Consider the following 23182-nt stretch of genomic DNA (forward strand, 5'->3'; position numbering starts at 1 on the left):
CCCCCCCCCCCCCCCCCGCTCTTTGCTGTGAGCCTTTTAGTTGTGCCTAAGTTAAGCAAATAGAAGCTTGGGAAAAGTTCTCAAGCATTCAAGGGTGAAGTTTCAGACAAATAAATTGAGTGGTCAGTTCAATAACTTAATTTGGGTGTGGGTTTTACTAGACTGTCCCTCCTCTGTGAGACTCTGGACTTTTCTCTGTGTGGATTTAGACTACCCCATGCCTGTGTATTTTTATTTATTTTATAGTCACGTGCTTTCTTCCTGAGCCATAGTTTGCTAAAGCAGAGTATCAATGAAGGGGGTGCAGGACAGACACGCCCCTCACATTTGCAACAACGTAAAAAGGGACTGGATCTGCTTGGCACAGAGCCACATGGCCAGGACCATTTGGTGACGTTGGGACATGACTATATCCCTGTCCCTGGCTGTCCTTGCTGCTACTCAGCCTGCAAAGACTCTAATCCAGGAAGTGAGGAAAATGAGGATATGGTATATAGGCCTTGGGCTTTGCTACTGGATGTTTCCTGTCTTCTGGGGCCTCCTGGTTGTTGGTCCCTCTACAGGTTGACCTCTCCAGGGATTTTTATAGTGCAGAGGTGAGCTGGCCCTTGAAATAGTCTATGGCTGGGAGCAAAGCACGGAAGACCTGAAGAAGGATCCAGGAGGCTGAACGAAACCTTGTCTAGGAGCAAATATAAATCGTTCTCTGTGTTGTGCTTCCTTCCGTTATTCCCCAAATTTCAGCAAAGTCTTAAATATGTATAACTAAGTCTGTTAGGATTGTGGGGGAATGAGGAAAGGGTCTGTGGCCAAAGGTGAAAGAGCCTGAGAAATTCACATGGTGCCTGGAGGATGCTGTCTGCTCCACAGTGGGGGGAAAATGACTCCAAGAAGACGGGCTCATGGATCTGGAGACAAGCAAGAGCCAGTATGGAGCAGTGTGGGATGTGTATGCAGCCCTGGGAGTCCCAGAATGCCAGGGGCGGGAATAGGGGTACTGTAATTTGAACGGCAAAGAATGATGTGACTTTTTTTCTTTGGAGTCACAGGTAAATAGTGACTGGTCACATAGGTTGTACAGTTTTTAATTTTATAACTTTATTTCTGATAAAAAATGTAATCTATGCTAAGTGAAACAATCCTGAAAGCCTGAAAAGGCTACATACTGTATGATTCCAACTAGACTCTGGGAAAAGCAAAACTATGAAAACAGTAAAATGATCAGTGGTTGTGATTTCAGGAGGAGGAAGGAAAAGATGAATAGATGGAACAGGATTTTTCCGCAGTGAAACTATTTTTGTATGTCACTATAAGGGTGGCCACATGTAACATGTTCATTGTATCAAAATTTGCAAATAAAACTTAAAATGTCATTCTTACTTCCAACCCCCACTATTAACATTTAATTAAATAGCCTTCTAGGGGCGCCCGGGTGGTTCAATAGGCTAAGCGTCCAACTTTGTCCAACTTCGGCTCGGGTCATGATCTCATGGTTTGTGGGTTCGAGCCCCCCCCCCCCCCCATCGGGCTCTGTGCTGACAGCTCAGAGGCTGGAGCCTGTTTCGGATTCTGTGTCTCCCTCTCTCTTTGCCCCTCCCCTACTCGAGCTCTATCTCTCTCTCTCCCAAAGATAAACATTAAAAAATCAAAAGCCTTCTAATGTTTTACTACACGTGTATAGTATGTATAGATTTTACATAATTAAGATGATACTTGACATTTTGTAATCTGCATTTTTCACTTATATCTCGAACATTTTCACGAGTAGGATCCGTAGACTTTGTTTGCTTAGCTAGCCAGTCTTTATCTGCAACTTTTCTCCTCCTGCAAACTGAAAGGGCTTTTAATTAGCTGAAACTCTGATCTGGGTGGGTGTGACAGGGAGCAATGAAATGTCAGGACCCCCCCCCCCCCCACAGCCCATGTGCTTGAGGGAGTGGAGAGAGAAGACCAGACCAGACCTGAGCCCAGCACCAGCAAGAGCTGTTGACAAGTCCTGGATGCATGGGGGCGGAGGGGCAGGAAAGAGTCCATCTCAGGTTCAAACCCAGATCACTCTAAAACAATGTTTCTAAACGCTAGCATCTGTTAAATGAAGATATCTACCTTGCAAGGGTTGCTGTGAAGATAATAGACAATGGATGTAAGGTGCCTGCCCACACAGGAAGTTTTGGTCCATTGTAATGGCTCTTCTTGCAGAAGACCCTCGGGACTGGTTTGGACCAGGAACAAAACTCAAAATCAGTGCCCTCTGCTAGAGGGAAGTGGGGGTGGGAGGGCGTTACCACCTGGGTTGATTTCCTCCAGGCCAGAAGGTGCTCCAGAAATGGGTTTGGTTGTGGGGTGTTTTTGTTGTTGTTCTTGTTTTGTTAGTGTTTTTTTCTGGGGGGGAGGTGATGGGTGGTTGCAGGGAGAACGCTCCCAACCTGGTGTGGCTGATTGGTACCAACACGTGGGAATCATCTACTAACCACAGTTCTGCATAAAACCGGGCATTATGTGCCCTGACCGGAGTGGCATTTTGATCTCTAACCTGCAGGAATACCTTTGCAAAAAGATGAATTATTTTGGGTTCTTAGGGTGCCTTTAGTCCCAGCAAATGCTTCCATAGAGCCAGCTGTATCCAAGTGTAAGAAGAGAGCATTTTAATCACCACTAAGTTTAGTACAAGGCAAAATAATGTGCCTGCTAAAAAAAAAAAAATTGAATTAAATTAAAAACAAAAATTCAGATTGCTGGGCTTGCACCATCTCAAGGTAATAAAAAATCCCAGGTGGGGCCCAGGAATCTGCATTTTAACAGACTTCTTGGACTGGTCATTCTTATGCACACAGAAAGCTGAGAAGCTTTATTAAAAGAAGCAAGGCAGATTTATCTGCTTCTAGTCTAGGCTTAATTGCACAGAGCACAAGGGAAGACCCCCAACTTCCATAGTATTTTTGCACCTGCCTGCATTGCCTGAAATTTCTTTAACAGAAAAGCTTTACTCCATATTGGGATGCTGAAGGCTTACCCAGACACTCTCTCTTCCCAGGAAAGGAACATTGGAGTTTTAGTCAATAGTGTGATGTCTGCTTGCAATAGGGGAAAAGAGCAGAAAGAATCAGATGTGGGTGCGGAGGGCCAGGCTCTTACCTTCACCTATGCTCAGATCAATACAAATTTGACACAGAGCTACTTTTCATCTGCCTGCTCTCTGTTCCCTGGCAACCGGCACCAGAGCAGGGACTCCCAACTCCAGGAGCTGAATACAAACAGCCCAGCCTTTTTCAAGGGGTATTTTTTTTAATTGGAGTTAAGAGCTTACATCAATGGGCAGTCTCTATACGTCTTCTTCGTAGAGGAGGTAGTCTTGATTTGGGCTACACATTAGAGTCACTTAGGGTGCTTTTAATAATCCTCATACCCAAGGCTCCCCACCAGACCATTGGCTCCCAGGTGATTCTAATGTGTGGCCGAGGTTGAGAACCACTGGCCAAATTATCACTGTAGGAAAGACCCACGGCCTAAGAGAGCACGGGAGAAGAATCCATAGATGCTGGCTGCCTTTCAGAAAAGTGTCTACAGGCTGAGAGCAGCCCTGGGATGTAGAGGGACAGAACAAATCCAGAAGGGTGGACTGGTGGACACAGAGCTCCACCAGGGCCAAGGGAGCACCGAGAAGGCACTGCACATGTGTAGTTTGGTCCCATCATCAAAAAGTAGTCCAAGATAATTTTGTATCTTTTACAAAATATCTTTCCAATAATTTTGCCAAATACAGGAGATGATTTCAAAGATGGTATTATCTGGTATTATTTTTAGTAGAAAAAATAAAAGGATCAGAAAACATCTTGCTTTCCTTTCAGCTCCTTAATGCACTCACAGAGGACCATGAAAGGCAGGTTTTAGCAGGCTTTTGCACTTCGGTCTTTTCCAGGAAAGGTGGAATGCAGAGCAAGTTAATCAGAGAAAATCCATGTTTGCTTTGGGTTTAGGAATGGATTGAAGAGGGTCTCAGATGAAAGAGACTCTTTGCAAACAAAAAGAGCAGATAAATCCTTCCTCCTTCTTCACCCCCCACATCTTAACCACGGTCCGATCCGGGTCTAGAATTTTATTTTGTCAGTATCTGTGGGGCTGGTCCTCTGTGTATGAGGGATTTTGTCAGGGCCCTCGTCAGCTACTGTTCCTAAACCCCAGCTTTCACCAGGCCACGTCCTCCTTAAGAGTCTGCAGCAACTCCTTGGGTCTCCTGAATAATCCTGACTTTTCCTCTTGGCTGAGAGTTATTCACTGTTGCCCTGAGCTCCTGGAACCCCCGCTGACAGTGGGCTTGGATCTGTGAATTATCTGCATCTACTTGGCTGGGTACCTTAGAACATCTGCACTCTCCTCATATCCGGCTGTTTCCTCCAACATATATGTTCCTAAGATCGTCTGGAGTAACAATCTCTCTAACATCTTCCTTGGTATATATAGAGAAGAAGACATTCATTCTCTTAATTCCTTTCCACCATGAATGGAGTTTTAAAAATGTAACAATCATCACTGGGTCTGGCGATCCTTCATCTGACTTCCTCCTTTCTGAGGTATTTAAATGATCTTCGATCATTGAGTCTGGGTTTCTTTTTAAGATGCTACTCATCATTTTTATAGTATGTTTTATTTTTGTTGTTAAATTTCAATACAAGCATTGTGTGATAGAAAGTTGAAAGCTTCTGATACGAAAGAGAATAAGAAAACAATGGAATTTATAATCAGGTACCCTTGGATGCTCAGGCTTGAGCCTTCTGGGCTTTTTTTGACCCTCTTTCTCTTTGACTCTTCATCTGCTATCACCAGTTCAGTCAGTTCACCTCCAGATGATCTTTCCTGTCTCTGTTTCCTCATGCCCGCTCCTTCAGCCACAGCCACTATGATCTCATGGACAATGGACAACACCAAAAGCTTCCCATCTGGGTCTCCCTACTTCAGTCCCTCCCTTCCCCCAAATTCGTTTTCTTAAATTACCCCTTTGCATCATGTCACCCCACACGTGAATGTCTTCAATGTCTCCCTGCTTCGTGCATGATAAAGGACAAACTCATTTGCTTGGCATTCAAAGCCTTCACAATTTGGACCCAACCAAACATTTTAGACATAATTATGATGCCCACTGTTATGAACCCACAATTGTTCTCCTGAGCCCAAGGCCCAGCTTAAGTGGCTCCTTTCCCTTTCCAGATTATTTCTTGGGCTCAGGAAGGAGGTCACTTAGGGAAAGAGCACTGGAGCCCAGAGAAGTGGATTCTGCTCTCATCTCTGCTGCTTCCTGGCTTCGCCAATCTGAGCAATCCCCTTCATCACTCAGTGCCTCATTTTCTCTTGTAAAACGAGAAGATTGGATTACAGGGGCACTGAGGTCTTTTGGAGCTCTGCATTTTATTTCTGTATATCCTGGATTTATAGCACTTCCAGCAGGACTACTGATGGGCCATTTAATCTCCAGGGTTGATAGCAGTTTGTGAACTGTTACTTGGTTCGTGTGACATCTTTTGTATGCTGTATCTTAAACTTCGTTTCCTAAACTCAAAGTAGTTTTGTTTCTTCATTTTATGAAAGTAATACATGCTAATCCCTAAAAATCCATATGATACAGACACGTAAAAGGGAAAACTCCTCCTTTGGCCATAGGGAGGATCAGAGGGCTGTGAGGGCCCCTGAGAAGGGAGTGGCTGACCCGAAGTTTTGAGATGAAGTGTCCTGGGAACTGGGTCCTGATGGGAAAATCCAAATTCAGCAGGCAAAAGAGTGAGGAACAGGAGCCAGGTGGCAGAAACAGCAGGTGCCAAGGCCCGGAGGTGAAACTGGCTGGGATGTTTGGGGTCTGGTGAGAAGCTGAGAGCAGCAGGATGTGGGGTGGGTGGAGGGAAGGGGGGAGTCATAGATGAGGCTGGAGGGTGGGGTCAGGCAGCAAGGGCCTTGTTAGTCAGGCCAAGGAGATGGGTTATAGGCAGCAGGAAGCCCCTGAAAACCTTTCCTCAGAGGTGTGCCCAGGTTAGGGTAGAAAAAGGGAGGAGGGGACACTGGTGGCTGGGAGACCGGTATGAAAGCAGCCCTCCTGGGCCCCAGCCCCAGTCCACGGTAGGGAAATACTAGAAGGATAACATCAAGATGCCCTTTAGTACCCCAGCTGGGCAGGTGGAAGAACTGATGGCTGCACAGTGGACCATACTGGGGTCTGAGGCAGAACAGATCCGCAATACTGGTCCTGTCTTCATTTAAAATGTCAATATTTTGGGGCATTTGGGTGGGTCATTCAGAGAAGCATCTGACTTGTGCTCAGGTCATAATCTCACAGGTCATGAGTTCCAGACCTGCATCAGCGTGGAGCCTGCTTAGGATTCTCTCCTCTCTCCTCTCTCTCTCTCTCTCTCTCTCTCTCTCCCTCCCTCCCCCACTCTCTTTCTCAAAATAAATTAAACAAAAAACAAAATAAGTAAATAAATAATAACATTTCAATTTTTTGTTCATCGTGAACTATTTTTTTTTGCCTTACTTTTGATTTTTAAAGCATTATCTTGAAATACTATTTAACTTACTGATGGGTGGAGGATTTCTTCTTAAAGTTTAATGTTATCATTTTTTTTTTTTACATGAAACATATATTTGTCTTCTTTAGTCTATAAACCCTGGATGAGTGCCCACGCTGGGAAAGTCAGGTGCTGGACACAGAGCTAACTAGCTTGAGCACAAATCCTTCCCCCTGGGAATGCAGGAAAAAGGTCCTGCCACCCCCTAATCTCATGACAAAAACCTTCTGGTTTATGTGAAACCAGAGGACAAACACAGACAGAGACTGGGGGATTCTCTGATTTGCACAAAATATCTTCCTTTTGGATAATTTCTGTCTCAAAGCTGAAGTCTCTGGTTATGAACCATCATCTTGAAGCAGAATGCCACTTCTTAGTGACTAGTCTGCTATCTGCATGCGGCGGAGACTGTCCCATCCCATTGGCTGGCAGGCTTCCCTCCTCTGCCTCTCCAACCCTCTTCTAGTCCTGGCCCAGCTTCCTCATGTCCCTCCTTCCTGTGGCATCATTGGTGCTATCTTTAGATTTGCAAATTCAGCAGCAGAGGGGCCCTCTTCCTTCTAGAAAGTGAGTCCACACTGGAGATGGCACAAAAGTTTTGACAGCCCCTCTGTGGTGGAGGAAGCCCCCCCAAGGATGAGTTAGCACCACCGTCCCATTTCACAGATGCAGATACCAAGGCCCAGAGAGATCATGACGCTTGTCTTGTCTCGGACCACACAGCTTGGAAACCCTGACTCCTAGGTTTGCCTGTCATTAAGGTAGTCACAGTGAGAGAAACTTTAGTAACATCATGGATCAATTCCCTCTTGTTGTAAGGGAGGAACTAAGTTCTAGAGAAATGTTGCCACTGCCCCAAGATTGATTAGCAAAAGGGGCTCTTGGGTGGCTTGGTCGGTTGAGCATCTGACTTCGGCTCAGGTCATAATCCCAGGGTTCGTGAGTTCGGGCCCCACATCGAGCTCTGCACTGATGGTGCAGAGCCTGCTTGGGATTCTCTCTCTCCCCTTCTCTCTCCCCCTCTCTCTCCTCCTCCCTGTTCGTGCATGCTCTCTCCCAAAATAAATTTCAAAAACTTAAAAAAAAAAAAAGATTGATTAGCTAAAGATTCCCCCAGCTCTTTCCATCACACCCTGTTCTTTCCCTTTCCACACATGGCTCGGGTCTCCTGCCAGAGGCTCAGCTTTTCCGTTGTAGGGACTGCGTCTTCCACTTTCTTGTGCCACAGCCCAGAGCCACCACGAACAGTCCCTGCTCAGGAAGCCATGCCGGTGGTCAGACTCAGATAATCAATAGTTCAATAGTAAAAGCTGGCGCTTAGTGAGCCTGTGTTATGTGCCAAGTGCTTTGCATCTATTACTTCACTTAACCCTCACGACCCTCTGAGGTAGGTCCTATTATTATCCTCATTTTTTACTGTGATTAAAAATAACTACACACCAGATTTATCATCTTAACTACCTCTAAGTGTCTAGATCAGTAGTGTTTTCGCCTACACGTTGCATATTCACATTGTTGTGATTATCCCAGTTTTAATACATGAGAAAACATTCACTCAGAGAAGTTGAGTAATTTGTCCCATGTCCAACACCTAGTTGAGGACAGCTGGGATTCAAAGTGGGGCCTTTTGACTCCAGAGCCCATGCTCCCAACCACCCGTGAATAACCTATGCTCGCTTGTTTCAGCCTGACCCTTACCAGGGCAGGAGGGGCCATCACCACAGGCTTCTTTGGTCACCTCCATCTCTGTCCCTGGAGAAGGCATCCGATCCTTCCACCAAGCAAGCAGTCTTTACTGGGGACACATGTGCCCCCACCACCACCCTGCTGCTGGTCCTCAAGAGCTGACTTGTTGCTAGAAGGAAGCATGGGCTCTTAGGGGCCTGTCTCTATCTTTAAGGAGGGGCAGAAAACAAAGAGGACGGGACAGATGGCAGGAGGAGAGGCAGAGGGTAGTGCAGGCAGGTGGGGAGTGGGTAGGAACGCGGTCCAGGCCCTCCGGGGTCTGGGACCTCCTGAGAAGCAGGGTGGCTGGACTCACGGAGGGAGACCAGGGCACCACGTGCCCATGTCTTTTCACGGCATCCTAGTGACAAAGACTGCCCAGGAGTCCTGGCGTGGAGGGGTGCAGGCAGCTTAACTGTTAGCAACTTGTTTCTGTGGTTCTTAACCACCATTAACCAGAGAAATTAACTTGCAAGTTTCTCCAGACACTCTACCATTTTTCTTTCTTTTCTTTCTACCGCGATCTGCAAATGCTTTGTGGTTGTCTTTGGCATGTCTGAAGTGCTGATCTGGGTTATAAGTCCAACTGGGCTGACCTGCACAGGCAGGAGTAGGGATGATCCTATGAAGGCCCTGAATCCTTTTTACAAATCCTGGCACGCTTTACCCTGTCAGAGGCAGTTAGGCACGGGGCACAGCACCCTGAGACTGATGAGGTGACAAAGGAAATAGGCTAAACTAGACTCAAGAAGTTCTTAGATGATTTGCCACTTGCTGTGATAGTTTCTACTGACTTGCGGGGACTGCAGGGACACACTTTCCTTCCTCCCAGCACTGAGGAGGCCTTGCTGGTCCCCTCGCTCAGCCACTCACGCAGCAGGGAGGGACTGGGGGGAAGGGAAATCTCTTCCAAAAAACCATACATACATAAGCAGGTTGCAAAATGCAAAAAAGTTACAGGAGGCTCCTGTGTCCACAGATGGCACAGACTGTTGGTTTGGAACGGTCCCCAGAGGTCATGTTATTTAATCCTGTCACTGTGCTTGGCTTTGACATGCTCTTTGTTCTAACAAGGTGCAGACAGCTGACATTTTGCTATGTTCCCGGCCTCTCCTCAACCGGCATGAAAATTGCCCTGGGGAACTGATGATTCCCAAACAACATATTTGTAAGACGATGATGTGATGCATAATTCTAATCACATTTCAGAACCTTCCGAAAATGTAATTCTGTGTAATTCTAGAAAAGGAATGTGTTTTTAAGAATTTAAGCATGTTCTTTTATTTATTTATTTATTTATTTATTTTCACCGAGAGAGAGAGAGAGAGAGAGAGAGAGAGAGAGAGGTGGAGGTGGGGGAGAGAGACAGTGCGTGTGAGTTGGGGAAGGGCAAAGAGAATAAGAATCCTAAACAGGCTCTGTGCTCAGCAGGGGAGGGGGACTGGGGCAGGGGGAGGGGCTGACAGGAGGCTTGATCTTACTACCACGAGATCATGACCTGAACTGAAATCAAGAGTTGGATGCCTAACCAACTGACTGAGCCACCCAAGTAACCGAGCATGCTCATTTAAATTTAAAAAAATTTTTTTAAAAATGTATATATTTATTTTGAAGGAGACAGTGAACAGGGGAGGGGGGGCAGGGAGAAAGAAAGAATCCCAAGCAGGCTCCATGTTGTCAGCCTAGAGCCCAATGCAGGGCTCGAACCCATGAGTTGTGAGATCATGACTTGATCAGAAACCAAGAGTCGGATGCCCAACAAACTGAGCCACCCAGGCACCCCAAGCATGTCCTTTTAAAGATTAACCTTGATAGGAAAAAAGGACTCTTGCCTATGTCTACATTGGCACAATATAATATTGTCACCCACTTATCTGGGCATCCCATTTTGATAGTTAAAAGCAAAGATATTTTCAGAGAGTGAAGAGTGATTTTGAGGAATGATATTTCTAGTACGTTGAAAAATTCGGCTCAGTTAAGCTCATTTCACTGGGATCTGAGTAAAAAACCCTATTGGGGAATATCACATGTAGGGATTGAAGTGGAAAGAAGCCTTGTAATTCTTAAAAACCATCCAAAAATGCTTATTAATAATACGTGAAAACACACTTTGAAACAACATCTAATTGGTGAAAAAAAATATAGCACGGGTCCCCAAGTATAATATTTTATGGTAAGTACAGAAAATAATTTCATTGTCACTTTTTTCTATGGAGGCGAAATACACCGTGTAAAATTCACCATTTCTACCGTTTCGAAGTGTGCAGTTGAGCAACTTCCTGACGGGGTGCAGCCACCACCGCTATCTAGTTGCAGAGGTTTTACATCACCCCAAAAGGAAACCTCATTCCCACAAAGAGGTCATTAGCAATTTTAAAGCAGATTTCCCCCCATTTTATTTGGAGGTATTTACACAAATACCTTTTGTTTTAATCGTTTTAAGAGGTTGTTTTCGGCATGCATCAGGTATATTAGGCCCAATCATCTGTGGCTGGTTTGCAAATGTGATAATCTTTGAATGTGGAGAATGGTATGAAATGAAATGAAAAGACTTTCTATTTGTAAAAAAAAAAAAAAAAAAAAAAGACTTTGACCCTAAACAGGCTGTAAAGACTGCTTAAAAGGCACAATAGTCACAGATAACGACGAGGATCTGGTTTTCCAAGGATTTGGTATTTCATTTGCCATTTTCCTTTTGAAAGTGTATTTCCCAAGTTTGTATTTTATCCCACCATCGTTATTTGCACTAAAATAAGATGACTTTCCTTCCAGCCAGGTACTGAGTGTGGACACTGATATGCTTCCTGTGCCTAAGAGATTATTCTTCATCCCATAGCAGTTTACACTTTGAACCCAGTGAAGTTGTAAAGTAAACAACGACAACAAATTGAATGGGGGGGGGTGTCTCTAACCCTGTAGGGAGCATCCTTAACCACAGCCCCCCACACCCAACTCCCTTTGCTTAGGCGTGGTCTCCCTCCTCCAGACTTTCCCTCCTTATCACCTGTTCTTTCCTGAACAAAGTCCCATTCTTTCAGCTAACAGCTGTGGACTGAGCCACCTCTGTGCGGGAGAGAAAAGCCCAGCTATCTGCCCTCCAGCCTCAGGGATGTTGGTGACAGATAGTGCCTTAATGCCTTAACCTATTACCCTCAGTGAGCTTTCATTTTGAACCAGGACTCTGAGACACTGCCTTATCCCGCATGGATGCCTCTTTAATGACACAATTTGGGAAAGCCCCGGCCAGGAGGGACTTGGGGGAAGGAAGCATCCACGGATCTCTTCCTCTCTGTTTAACATATTCACTGCTACAACACCCCTGTTATGTTATATGTTATTATAATAATGTATGATATTACTTTCCAGATGAAAAGGTTGAGGCGAAAAGGGATTACATGACCCTTTCAAAGACCATGAGCTAGTAAGTACAGAGAAGTATTCAAATCCAGGCCTGCCTGATTTCAAAGATCCTATTCTTTCCAGTATGGCAAAAACACCTTTCTGAGCACTTCTTAAATTATACCACGTTGGTCCTGTATGCTCGGTCTGTGCGTGAGACCAACTCTTCTCTTTATAATTACAGCTCACTCTCAGACTACACAAACGACTGTGGGAACGTTCTTGGAAAAACATGTATCCGTAGATATCAAATGTGCTGGGTCAGCACAGAATTCAAGTGCAGACCAGGAAACCTGTAAGAGCCTGAAATACTGACGGGCATGGTTCTGTAGGGGTTTCTGGGGTTTCTCACTAGTAAATTAGTTCTTTTAGTTAAAAAAAAATGTCTAGGGGCGCCTGGGTGGCTCAGTCGGTTAAGCGCCCAACTTCGGCTCAGGTCATGATCTCGCAGTTCGTGAGTTCCAGCCACACATTGGGCTCTGTGCTGACGGCCTGGAGCCTGCTTTGGATTCTGTGTCTCCCTCTCTCTCTGCCCCTCCCTCACTCACACACTCTCTCTCTCTCTCAAGAAATAAATAAACATAAAAAAAATTTTTTTTTAATATCTAGGGCAAATACAGAATATAGACTAACCTGGACCAACCTCTATTGGTCAACACCTGACACAGGGTAAAAAAAAAAAAAAAAAAAGAGGGAGTGGCCTATGTACTCCCTTCTCCCAGCAGGCAAACAGAGAGCTACGGTTCTGGAGAAGGATCGGCTGGCTATGTGAGCTCCGACAGTGACTTCACCTCTCTGGGCCTTAGGTTTCTTGCCTCAGAAATAAAGTTGCTAAAGAGACGGCCTCCCAAGTCCTCGCCAGGAGACCTGTGTGATCTGGATGGGGGCTTCTCCGCTGCTGTCCGTGTCCTTCCACAGAGAAGGGGGAGCAGGCTCAGCTGGCGTGGCTCAGGGAACCTGTGACCAGAACTGACTACATCATTTCTAGGGGCCCAGGAAGTCCAGCAAGCGTGTGCAGTGAGAACACTGAAGCTGTCCTTGAGGCTTAGACATCAACGGCCCTGAGCAAACAGAGAGACACAGGGCCACCTTAAAGAAGCAGAAAGGCTGACACAGAAGAGGGGCTGGCAGAGGGGAATCACAAAGCAAGAGACACACGCGTCCGATGGGGAGAGAGTGGCAGCCCCTCTGACCATTATCCAACAGAGACAGAGTCTGGTTAAGCAGACTCAGATGGTTTCCCTGGCAAGGTCATAGCCATAGTGGGCAAGGGCACTGCAGCCCTTTGGCTTGGAAGCAGGATCTGGGGTCACCCATGAGCCTGAGCATCTGACACTACAACACGCAGCAGCCCCACACCAGCCTGGACCCCTTGCACGCATACCCTCTCATCATTCCCAATAGTGTAAGAGGATCACACCAACTGCTCACCTCTGGATAAGGCCAACACCAACTTAAAGAGTCATGGGAGGCTGGATAGAGGACTCCTTTCTACTAAAGCTGGAATAAACTCTTTTAAAAAAAAGTTGCACCCTCAAAACCCAGCCATCAGTTTCACAAAATATACACCAGTGGCCATGGGGAGATCAGGCAAGAAAGGGTGATTGTGCTGCAGAAACTATCCAAGGTGATGGCAGAGTTATTTGGATCCGTGCCTCACAGTGCTGCAGCATCTTCACATGGGACTGAGAAGACATTAAAGGGTGGACCGATACATAGCGTCTCATCCCCCACACCTCAACCTGTCTTTTATCCCGAAACATTCTACCCATGGACCTCAGGGCAACGCATTCTGCTCTAGGACAGACACAGCATACCCACCTCTGTCCGGTTTGGCTATAGGATCAGATCTATAAGCCCTTGGACTTCCTAATAGCTATGTTACCACTTAATTGGCTTTTTATCCCAACTCTAAGGATTTCCACTCATGGTTTACCTGGTCTGCTTACAGAGGTAGAAACAGAGACTATTCCAAGATGACCTTATGCCTGGAGATCTTTCCTGCTCTCGTTTCTCTGGAGAGAACAACATATACCCCATTGGTGCATATCATTTGTGGAATCTAGTTTTATTTGACCCTAAAATTTTTTTAAAATAGTAACTCATTGAAATATAGGCCCCAGCACCTCTAGCCCTTCTCCTTGGCAACCCCTCACCCAAACCGTCCCAGATAGAGGAATATCAGAAGGCTTATCAATTGCAAAGATATATATTCTAAACTTTAAACACATACCATCTCTATAAGAATATACAAATGAAGAGGGGCTTCCTGTTCGAGACAGAATTCATTTACTTGGCCTAAATCAGTTTCTCAACAGCAGCTCTATTGAAATTTTTGGCGATTCTTTGCTGTGAGTACTGCTCTGTAAGTGTAGGATGCTTACCAGCACCTCTGGCGTCTACCTGTTGGTGCCAGCAGCACCCCCTCCACATTTGTGATGATCAAGTGTCCCCTGGGGGACGAAAGTGCCCCTGGTGGAGAAGCACCGATCTAAATGATGCAGCCAGGCCTTCGCGGAGGGCAGCAGAAGGAGGCTTCCGTGGAGTCTCTAAAAAGCCACAGAGACCTTTCCGTTTCCCTGCTACAAGCTATCATTCAATTTTTTTTCCTATTCATATTCTTTGTTTTAAAGTTTACTTATTTATTTCGAGAGAGAAGTGAGCAAGCATGAGCGGGGGAGGGACAGAGAGAGAGGGAGAGAGAACCCCTAGCGGACTCTGTGCTGTCAAGGCAGAGCCCGACACGGGACTCCATCTCACAAACCATGAGACCATGACCCGAGCCAAAATCAAGACTTGACGCTCAACTGACTGAGCCCCCCAGGCGCCCCTCCTATTCGTATTCTTTAACCAGCCTAGATTCCTTGATGCTGCTGCATGTGGGCAAGAGGAAGATCCTCTTTGAAAATGAACCAAACAGTAAATTCTCCACTGAACAGATGAGGTTCGTCATCCGTGGGGGAAAATCAAGAGACTATCTAAATGTCTGCCTGAAGTTCTCTGGAGAGACCTACTCCAGAACTACTCTCTGGAGTAGTACCAGCCCAGTCTCCTCCAATTCCGTGATGTAGGAGTCTTGGCTGGAATGTAATTGTGGTTCAATCCTTGCGAACCTAATTAAGTGTATCACAGCCCACTTCGAGACCAGTTGCGTGAAAAGAAGGGAGTTGTTCAGCTATGGTACCCTGGCGATCACTGGATCCAGGACAGAGGGTGCTTTGGACACGTGGACTCTGGTTTAGGGTTTTCCTGGTACAACCATGCCCAGAGTGGGTGAGAAAGAGTGCCCCGAGTTTCCCTAGCCAATGACCCTGAAAGCTACAAATACTAAGCAAATTCTCGTAACGTGGCTCCAGGGTAGCTTGCCCACAAGGAGAAAGAGGCCTTGTCTGAGGAGTCCATCCATTGGTGTGACACAAGAAGTCCCAGTTGAGCAGTTTCTCGGCTGACATAATGCAGATGGGCAGTGTGAAGAGAAATACTTCCTGGGAAGTCTATCTTGTCTCTACCATTAGATGCTGTGCCTTCTTTTTCCTTCCCTCACGAGCACAGGCCTCTTCCCTAAGCTTATAAAGAATGAGAAGAGAGATGCTCCCAGACACATGTATGTTCAAGAGTTGCTCTACCCATCATGAGGCCCTGGGCACCTTCCTGCTCTGCTTGCCATTCTAATTCAAGGGGGTTGGGTCCATTACCGTGAGGAGAAAGAGAGACCGCAAATGGTCACTCATGATATGTGGGTTGAAGTACTGGCTATTGTGTTTACTTTTTATTTACTTGTTATACTGACCATGAAGCCAATGCCATTCTTGGCACGTCAGCCCATGTTGTCTTACTTCATCTTCACAAAAAGGCTGTGAGGAAGGCATCTCTAGTTTTGACACCTGAGGAAACTGAAGCTTACGGAAGTTGAGTGACTTCCTCAGGACCCATATGCTAGCAATGGGCCATTGAAATTCAGCCCTTTTGAGCTCCAATTGCATTGTCCTTCTAAATACGTCACAGCAACCTTCTAGGTGACCTTGATGGATGCTGTGTAGTTGTGTTTTCTGACCTCACTGTTTAGGGATGGACAGCTTTCAAAGATGGATGATTCAGTCAGGAAACGTCTCCTGAAGGCCTTGGGATAAAATCATTGAAAGCTGTCTATCTTTAAACAGTAGGGTCAGAGAATAGTCTCCATGCCTAAACGATCACACGGCATTAGAGCCGAGAGGGGCTTCGGGAATTGGCTCGTCCAAACTCGGCATTTGCAGATGGGGGACACAGGAGAGGGGAGGACTTATCCAGGGTGGCGTGGTAGAAAAGCCATACATGGAATATACGGAAGCTTCATTAAAGAAAGACTACAGGGTGCGGTAGGTGAATGGGGGTGCAGAGAGGGATGAATTAGAGTTAGGGTTGATGACGATGCAATTGACGGAAATAGGGAGGCTCAGAGATGGAGCTAGTGGCAGAGAGGTGAAAATAAGGTGAATTTCTTTCCTTTTTTAAAAAAGTAATTTCTACACCTAGTTGTGGGACTTGAACTCACGGCCCCAAGATGATGAGTCACATGTTCTACCTACTGAGCCAACCAGATGCCCTGGTGAATTTGTTTCTGAAGAATTGAACTTGAAAAGCCAAGTAACTGGAAATTCCAAGTGAAGATTCCAAGACCTGAGGAGAGAAGTCATGTCCCAGAAGCTGTGAAATTACATCTCCAAGTGAGAGTCCTGGCAGTGAGATCCGGACACCCAAGACAGGGCTCTGCTGTGCTCGACAGATTTTTAGCCACTCAGGTTAAGGCAGAGGAAGGGTGTTTGTCACATCTACAGTCCTTGCAAAGCTAAATGCCACACGTGTCACAATCAATAGGTAAAATAACCAAAATGGCCACAAAGAAGAACTGAAATGAACATAAACTTTACCTAGGATCAATGCAAAGTTCTGCGTTTATGTTCAGGAAATCAGTTGCACAACTACGGAATTAAGAAGAAAGAATAGCAGTGATATTAATGACTGCCAGTTTTAATCTAACAGTTATTATGTTCCAGGATCACTATGTGTCCTTGATGGACACCCACCATCTCTCTATTTTTGTGGCTAAGAGTTTAGGCAAAGTCTCATATAAATTTTGATAAACCAAAGGATATAAACACAGCTCTTCACTTATACTGTCACCTGGTACCAAATAATTGCAGTTAGGCAACTTTCCGAATCGGTGTCAGTCAGGACAGAGGCCACAAATCACAGGGATCAAGTATTTCATTTCCCTATTCTTTGACATCCCACCTAATTACAGAAAAGATTTAAGGTGGTGCTTCAAGTCCATCATGTTTACAATTTCCTGTCTTTGAAAAGCTCCGCGTCGGCAGTGCACATTTTACCAAAACAGGCCAATTCTGTAAAGACAACTGAGTAACCAAGTGGAAAAAAATTTACTTCTGCTTCAGCGGATGAGTGTAGTGTATGATTATCCACAATATAATTTTGGTTTCCCGCCCTATAATCTATGGTTGTATACTGCCTATTGACCACTCACTCTGTGATTAAGCTGGACTTTGTCCCAGGGGGCAGAGGGTGGAGCTCATATGATGATTCAGGTTCTATTCCCTTTCCTTATTTAAATTCCCATCTGGATTTCCTAAAAGAGGTTCTAAGGCTTAGCGTAGCTCCAGGTTATGGAATGTCTGGAAAGGACTATATAAAACCCTCTTGCTCATTTGAGAGAAGCCCTAATATCCATGCCTTGTTGGTTTCTTTGGCATGTCTTTCCTACACTCTTTTCCTTTCACTTCTTACTGCTGTGCCTCAAGTCCAGGCCTATGGCACTAGATGCTTAGGCTGCTTAACTGGCCCCATTACAGAGTATCCCTGCCCCCTATTACATGCTTGCTGTCATGCCATTTCTATTCCTGTAAACCATTCTCTAACTCCCTGTGGTTAGAGCCCTCACTGTCCTTTGTGAGCTGACCCCACCCTACACATCCCAATTTACCAGGACCTTCTGGTTCCATACACCCTACTCCATAGTCTCTGTTGGACAGAACACTCTCATCATCCCACCAATGGACTGTGTTCAAGTCCAGTTCCAAGTTGCGTTTCTCTATTTCCTCCCTCCCGGCTCATTGTTTTTCCTCCAATTCTCACCCTACTTTTGTCTTACTTGCCTCTCAAACCTAGCTCTTGAAGCATTTTCTCCATGAAATCTTTCTCAGCTACTCCAATTCCCTTCTTATCTTCATTTAGTCTCTTACTACTTTCATTGATTCATCTGACACCCCCCCCCCCCCCCGCCATGAGAGTGTAGTGACTCAAGACCAAGGGAAAGACTGAGGTACCTTCTTGGCCCCTGTCAGTGCAGGTCAAACCAAAGTACCCAACAACACACCCTTGAAATGGCTGACCGTGCTGATGGAGCCTACTGGTCCCAGATCAGCAGTTCATTTCAAAACACCATTTACCGAACACCTAACCGGTATAGGATCCAAATTCTCACTGTGAAGGGCGGTCACTCTGTAAATTCCAGACTCATTTCTCTTAAATTTTGTCTCAAAACCTCTAATTGTCTAGCTCTTTATTATTTGTGATAATTTACTTGTTGCACGTGTCACATCACCCATGACAAACTGAAGGTCAAAGTGGTAGTCAGAATATAAAACACTCACTGAACATTTAAAATTTCCAATCTCCAACAACCATGATGCTGTTACCATGAACTAAAAAGATCTTCAAAATAAAAAGCTGGGATACTGTCTTTTCCACAGCTCAGAGGAGTTGTTTGATTCCTGCCCCTTGGGCCACTTCTGGTTTTTAATTTCTAAGTGGCTTTTTATTAGATAATTGCTATAGTGACAAAATAACACTGGAAAAACAGATCTCATGTCCCCACACAATTGTGATATCCACCCACAAAATAAATAAGAGACAACTGCAATGAATACAAATGATTACAACCATCTTTAAACATTAAATAGTAATCCACAATGAAATGGTTGAGATTCAGATTAGACAAATGCATCCTTCGAATAATTTGTTGTATTCAGGCTCTGAAAGCTGAACTTCAGTAGAATCTAAGTCCTTGGATTTTCTTTTTTACCGTCTCCCCAGGGCTTCCTACATGCATCTTTCAATGACAAAAGCCAGCTAGAATAAGCCCACTTGTTCCTACATATTTCTTTAAAAACTCAGGGTACTTCTCTATAGCAATTGCCACCCACTGCCTTACAACTAGCAAAGTATTCCAGGATTTCAGTTTTTCTCAGAATCAGTAGATCATTAAAAAAAAAAAAAAAAAAAAAAAAGGAAGGAGAAGTATTGGATGGGGAAAATCTTACCTCAACTTCTGACTGGCAGGGACAGTTATTTTGTTAAGCTTGTCCATTCTTTTTGTTAATTATAAGAGCCACGAATAACCGTCAGTGGTAAGGTCAGCAGTCACTGGCCCTCCTAGGGAGTAGCATGGTAAGCCTTTGATCTCAAGGGTCCCAGTCACTTGAGTCTGATTTCCGAGAGAGTGCAGGCTGCTGGCAGACACCTACGCTAGGGAGAAGTAAAACTTGCTCGAGCACATAGTCAAGTTTCATGTTTCTACACAATCATGTGATCTGGGTAGCCAGCCAGCTCGGCTGATTACTCCACGTTGTGTAAACTTTAATAGTGAAACCTATTGGACATGCAAATTTCTTTCCAGCTGCTTTCTTTTATAACCAGATTTGTAATCAGGTCAGGACGGGCTTCTGGCTGGTCACTACTTCCTGTTGTCCCAAACACATATAGTCCCTGTTTTCAGCAGGTGTCATTCTGTCCCCAGTAGCTTCCTGGGCTCAAGAAAAAGCAGAATAATCAATTCTCAGGTCTCTTTGGGACTTTCTGCTCATTTGCATAAATTTATGGATAAACTTTTCCACTTAAAGAACCATGATATGAAAATAGCATTTCTGTACTGTCATTTAGCGAGCAGAAGGCAGTTTAAGATCAGGGAGGAAGAAAATGAGAGAAACGGTTCCTTTTATGCCTGGCACGCTTCCCTGTAGCCAGCAAGCACACCCTGCTCACCTTGGTGAGGAAGGTGCACATTTACCACATTTGCCCAGGTGACCAGTCCTCTTCTGGGTCTGAAGAATACAGAGAAAGGACAGAGTAGAGGTTCCAAGTTGCCTCTTCTGGTACAGACCCCAGGTCTGGCTGAAGATAGAGGGGGAAGGAGAGGAAGAGAAGAACTGAAGGAGATGGGGTGGGGGAGTGAAGAAGAGAAGGGAAAAGAGGAGGAGGAAGAGGGAAAGAGGAGGAAGGAAGGGGGAGAAGGTGGAAGGAGGAGGGGAGGAAAGAGGAAGAGGAGGAGGGGAAGGAGGTGGAGGAAGAGGGGAGGGAGGTGGAGGAGGGGAGGAGGAGGAGGGGAGGGAGATGGAGGAGGAGGAGGGGAGGAGGAGGAGGGGAGGGAGGAGGAGGAGGGGAGGGAGGAGGAGGAGGGGAGGGAGATGGAGGAGGAGGAAGGGAGGGAGGAGGAGGAGGGGGAGATGGAGGAGGAGGAGGGGAGGGAGGAGGAGGAGGGGGAGATGGAGGAGGAGGAAGAGGGGAGGGAGGAGGAGGAGAAGGAGCAGTGGTACTGGCAGAGGTGGAAGTCGTAGGTGGATTTCTTCCCTTCTCTACTTCTTCTTTGTACAAACAGAAGTTCTGTATTTCTCTAGGTAAAGCTTGATTATTCATGTACTACCTCTGAATTTCTAGTTCGACCAGATGATCAGGAGCAGAATCCTCAGAGCTATTAAAGGGTGGGGCCCTTCTGCTTGGCCAAGCCACTGAATTGGCCAGGCTAGCAAGGGAGCAGACGATCTTTCACAAGAAAAATGCAAGCACTTGCGTCTTCCAGTTGTTTATTTTCTCCAAACAAGCAGCTCAATTTGCTTGCAGTGTATCCCGAAAGAGCTCTAAACCCACCCCTGCCATCCTCTCTCCATAGTTCTTAACTGAAAGAAACTAGTAGACCAGGATGGTGAAGGCTATTGCATCATCAAGGATTAAGAAAATCAAGCTTCACTGAATGGGATGATGATAGCCTGTGTCTTCTAAATTACTGTAAAGTGCACCCCATCAGCCACTTGACTTTTCTGTCAACCAACAACTCTGTTTAGCACCTGGACTGGCAACTTCTTATTTCCCCAGAGAAAAAAAAGCAGGGGCAAGAGTCACACTTCTGCTTTTTCTTTTTACAGCCACTTGTCTTTCTTCTTTTTTTTACTGTATTTGGTCTGACATAATAAAAATGAGAGTCTGCTTTTCCAGACTGGACATTTTGCCCCATGTAGTGTGTAGTGTGACGGCCATATTGTTCCAGGCTGCCATTACTGGTCTGTAGCTGCAACCAGCTTACGCAGAAGATCAGTGAAAACATGGAAATTGAGGATACCAAGTCTTAGCTGATTACTTGTGAAAAGAATGAGGCCACACATGGTTTCCACAGCACACGGAGAACAACATAGCATAATAAACAGTTGTGACTTGCACAGCACAGTGCATATGAGTTTTAATCACTAGATGAACAGATGAAAAATGGATAGTCCCAACCAACTTTATTTTTATTTTTTTTTTTAAAATTTTTTTTTTCAACATTTTTTATTTATTTTTGGGACAGAGAGAGACAGAGCATGAACGGGGGAGGGGCAGAGAGAGAGGGAGACACAGAATCGGAAACAGGCTCCAGGCTCCGAGCCATCAGCCCAGAGCCTGACGCGGGGCTCGAACTCACGGACCGCGAGATCGTGACCTGGCTGAAGTCGGACGCTTAACCGACTGCGCCACCCAGGCGCCCCGAGTCCCAACCAACTTTAAAGAAAATTTGGAACTCTAACACACTGTTGATAAAAATACAAGTGGGTGCAATCACTCTGGGAACACTTTGGTATCACCAAAGCAATTTAGATCATAGACATGATGAAATAGTACGAATATACCATGTACACCAAGGTCACATGCAAGAATTGTCACAGAAGCACCATTTTTAATAGAAAATTCAAAAACAGTGGAAATAACACAATTGCCGATCAATGGGAAAATGAATAAATTAATTGTGGTCTATGGATGCAATGGAGTACTATTCAACAGTGAAAATGAGTGAAGTACAATTGCATAAGTATGGATAAATAACAAAATAATTTGGGCAAGAAAGGCAAGTTAAAGAAGATCACAGACCTTGACCTTGGGTGAATCACTTATCCTTGACCTTGGGTGAATCACTTAGTCTCCCTGACGTCAGCTCATCTTCCGAGGACAGAAAGCGGATTCAAGGAGAGCTCAGACTCCTTCTTGGTATCTGAACACTGGCTCATGTGCACAGAAGTTAGATTACACCAATCGCAACACCCTCATGGTGTCCAGAAGAGAAGCTTCTGATGGTCTTTGCCAGATTGCTTCTCAATGACGCACTAGATGGTTGTGGCACTTTACAGAGCCTTGGAAGTAGTCCAAGTCTTCACTGGAACGGAAAGTTCAGCTACTCTGCTCTGCCACCCACCTGCTGATGGCTTTTCCCCTGCCAGGGCTGGTTTAGACACACCGCCAGAGTAGGCAAGGGGTGATGTTGGCACTATGGTTCTGCGGTTCTAGCCGTAACCTACTTCCATGATGGTCAGCCTCACAGCAGCTAGGAGGGGGCTAACTGTTTATCATTCCCATTTATGATGTGAAGTCTGAGCCTCAGAAAGGGACATTACTTACCTAGGGCCATCTAGTCTTCCTGCCCCCTAAGCCAGGCCCCAAACACCCAAACCATTCCGTCTTTTTTCCTCTCTTGTGCTGGCCCTCTTTGTTGGGCTGGAGTGGGGTGGGTGTCTTGTAGGAACAGTGGCCCTGGTAGCTTTCTGACACTGCAGGCCAAAGTAGCTGTTGGTCAGACCTATGCCTAGTTAACTTGTGAATGTTAGTTAAGGGCCCGGATGGAAGAAGGTTTGGGGGGAAGCTAAGGGAGGAAGCCTGGCACACAGAAAGCAAGTGGAAGAAAACAGCAAAAGAGGCCAGAAAAGGCAGAGAGAGAAAAGGAAGTGTGGCAGATGCTGACAGTCTGTTCCCCTCCTTTGCGGGGAGCAGGGTCAGAAAGGAAGAAGAGAACACATCTGTGACTTGAGCAAATGGGCAAAGGCTCTTTTCAGCCCAAGGTTCGCTTTTGGTGAGACCAGTCTGCTCCCTATTTTACCTATTCAGTAAACTCAGAATTCTGTATGTCAAATTGGCCAGGAATGCAACATCTGTATTACTAGGAGAATAGCTTGGATGATAATAGCCTTCACTCTTGTATCAGTCCAAGTCCCCGGTTGGAAGGAACATTAGAGTAGCCTATTGTCAGGATGGACAACTCTTGGTCAATGTGCCATCACCTCTTCCCTTACCTCCAGCCCTCAGAGCCAATCTGACGACAAGATTCTTTGTAGCATGTGTACTGTCACCCTGCTCTCATGCCAGCCTGGGCCCTTGCTGGATAACCACTCAGCCTCCTACTGCTTCTTTGTAGCCAGATCCACCCTCAT

The 23182-nt window shown here is 45.6% G+C and overlaps 1 protein-coding gene across 2 annotated transcripts in view; it reads right to left on the minus strand.

Moving 5' to 3' along the window:
- Positions 1-19315, minus strand: part of BLNK (B cell linker) — a 75159-nt gene extending 55844 nt beyond the window's left edge. The window contains exon 1 of one of the 2 annotated variants that reach the window (XM_049646459.1): positions 18998-19315. In XM_049646459.1, coding sequence (XP_049502416.1) covers positions 18998-19044 — 47 coding nt within the window. In that variant the 5' untranslated portion in view covers positions 19045-19315. The remainder of the gene's footprint in view (positions 1-18997) is intronic. The other variant, XM_049646460.1, reaches the window with a different exon arrangement.
- Positions 19316-23182: the final 3867 nt, after the last annotated feature.

The sequence above is a fragment of the Panthera uncia genome, chromosome D2, assembly GCF_023721935.1.
Source record: "Panthera uncia isolate 11264 chromosome D2, Puncia_PCG_1.0, whole genome shotgun sequence".
In the NCBI taxonomy this organism is placed as follows: domain Eukaryota; kingdom Metazoa; phylum Chordata; class Mammalia; order Carnivora; family Felidae; genus Panthera; species Panthera uncia.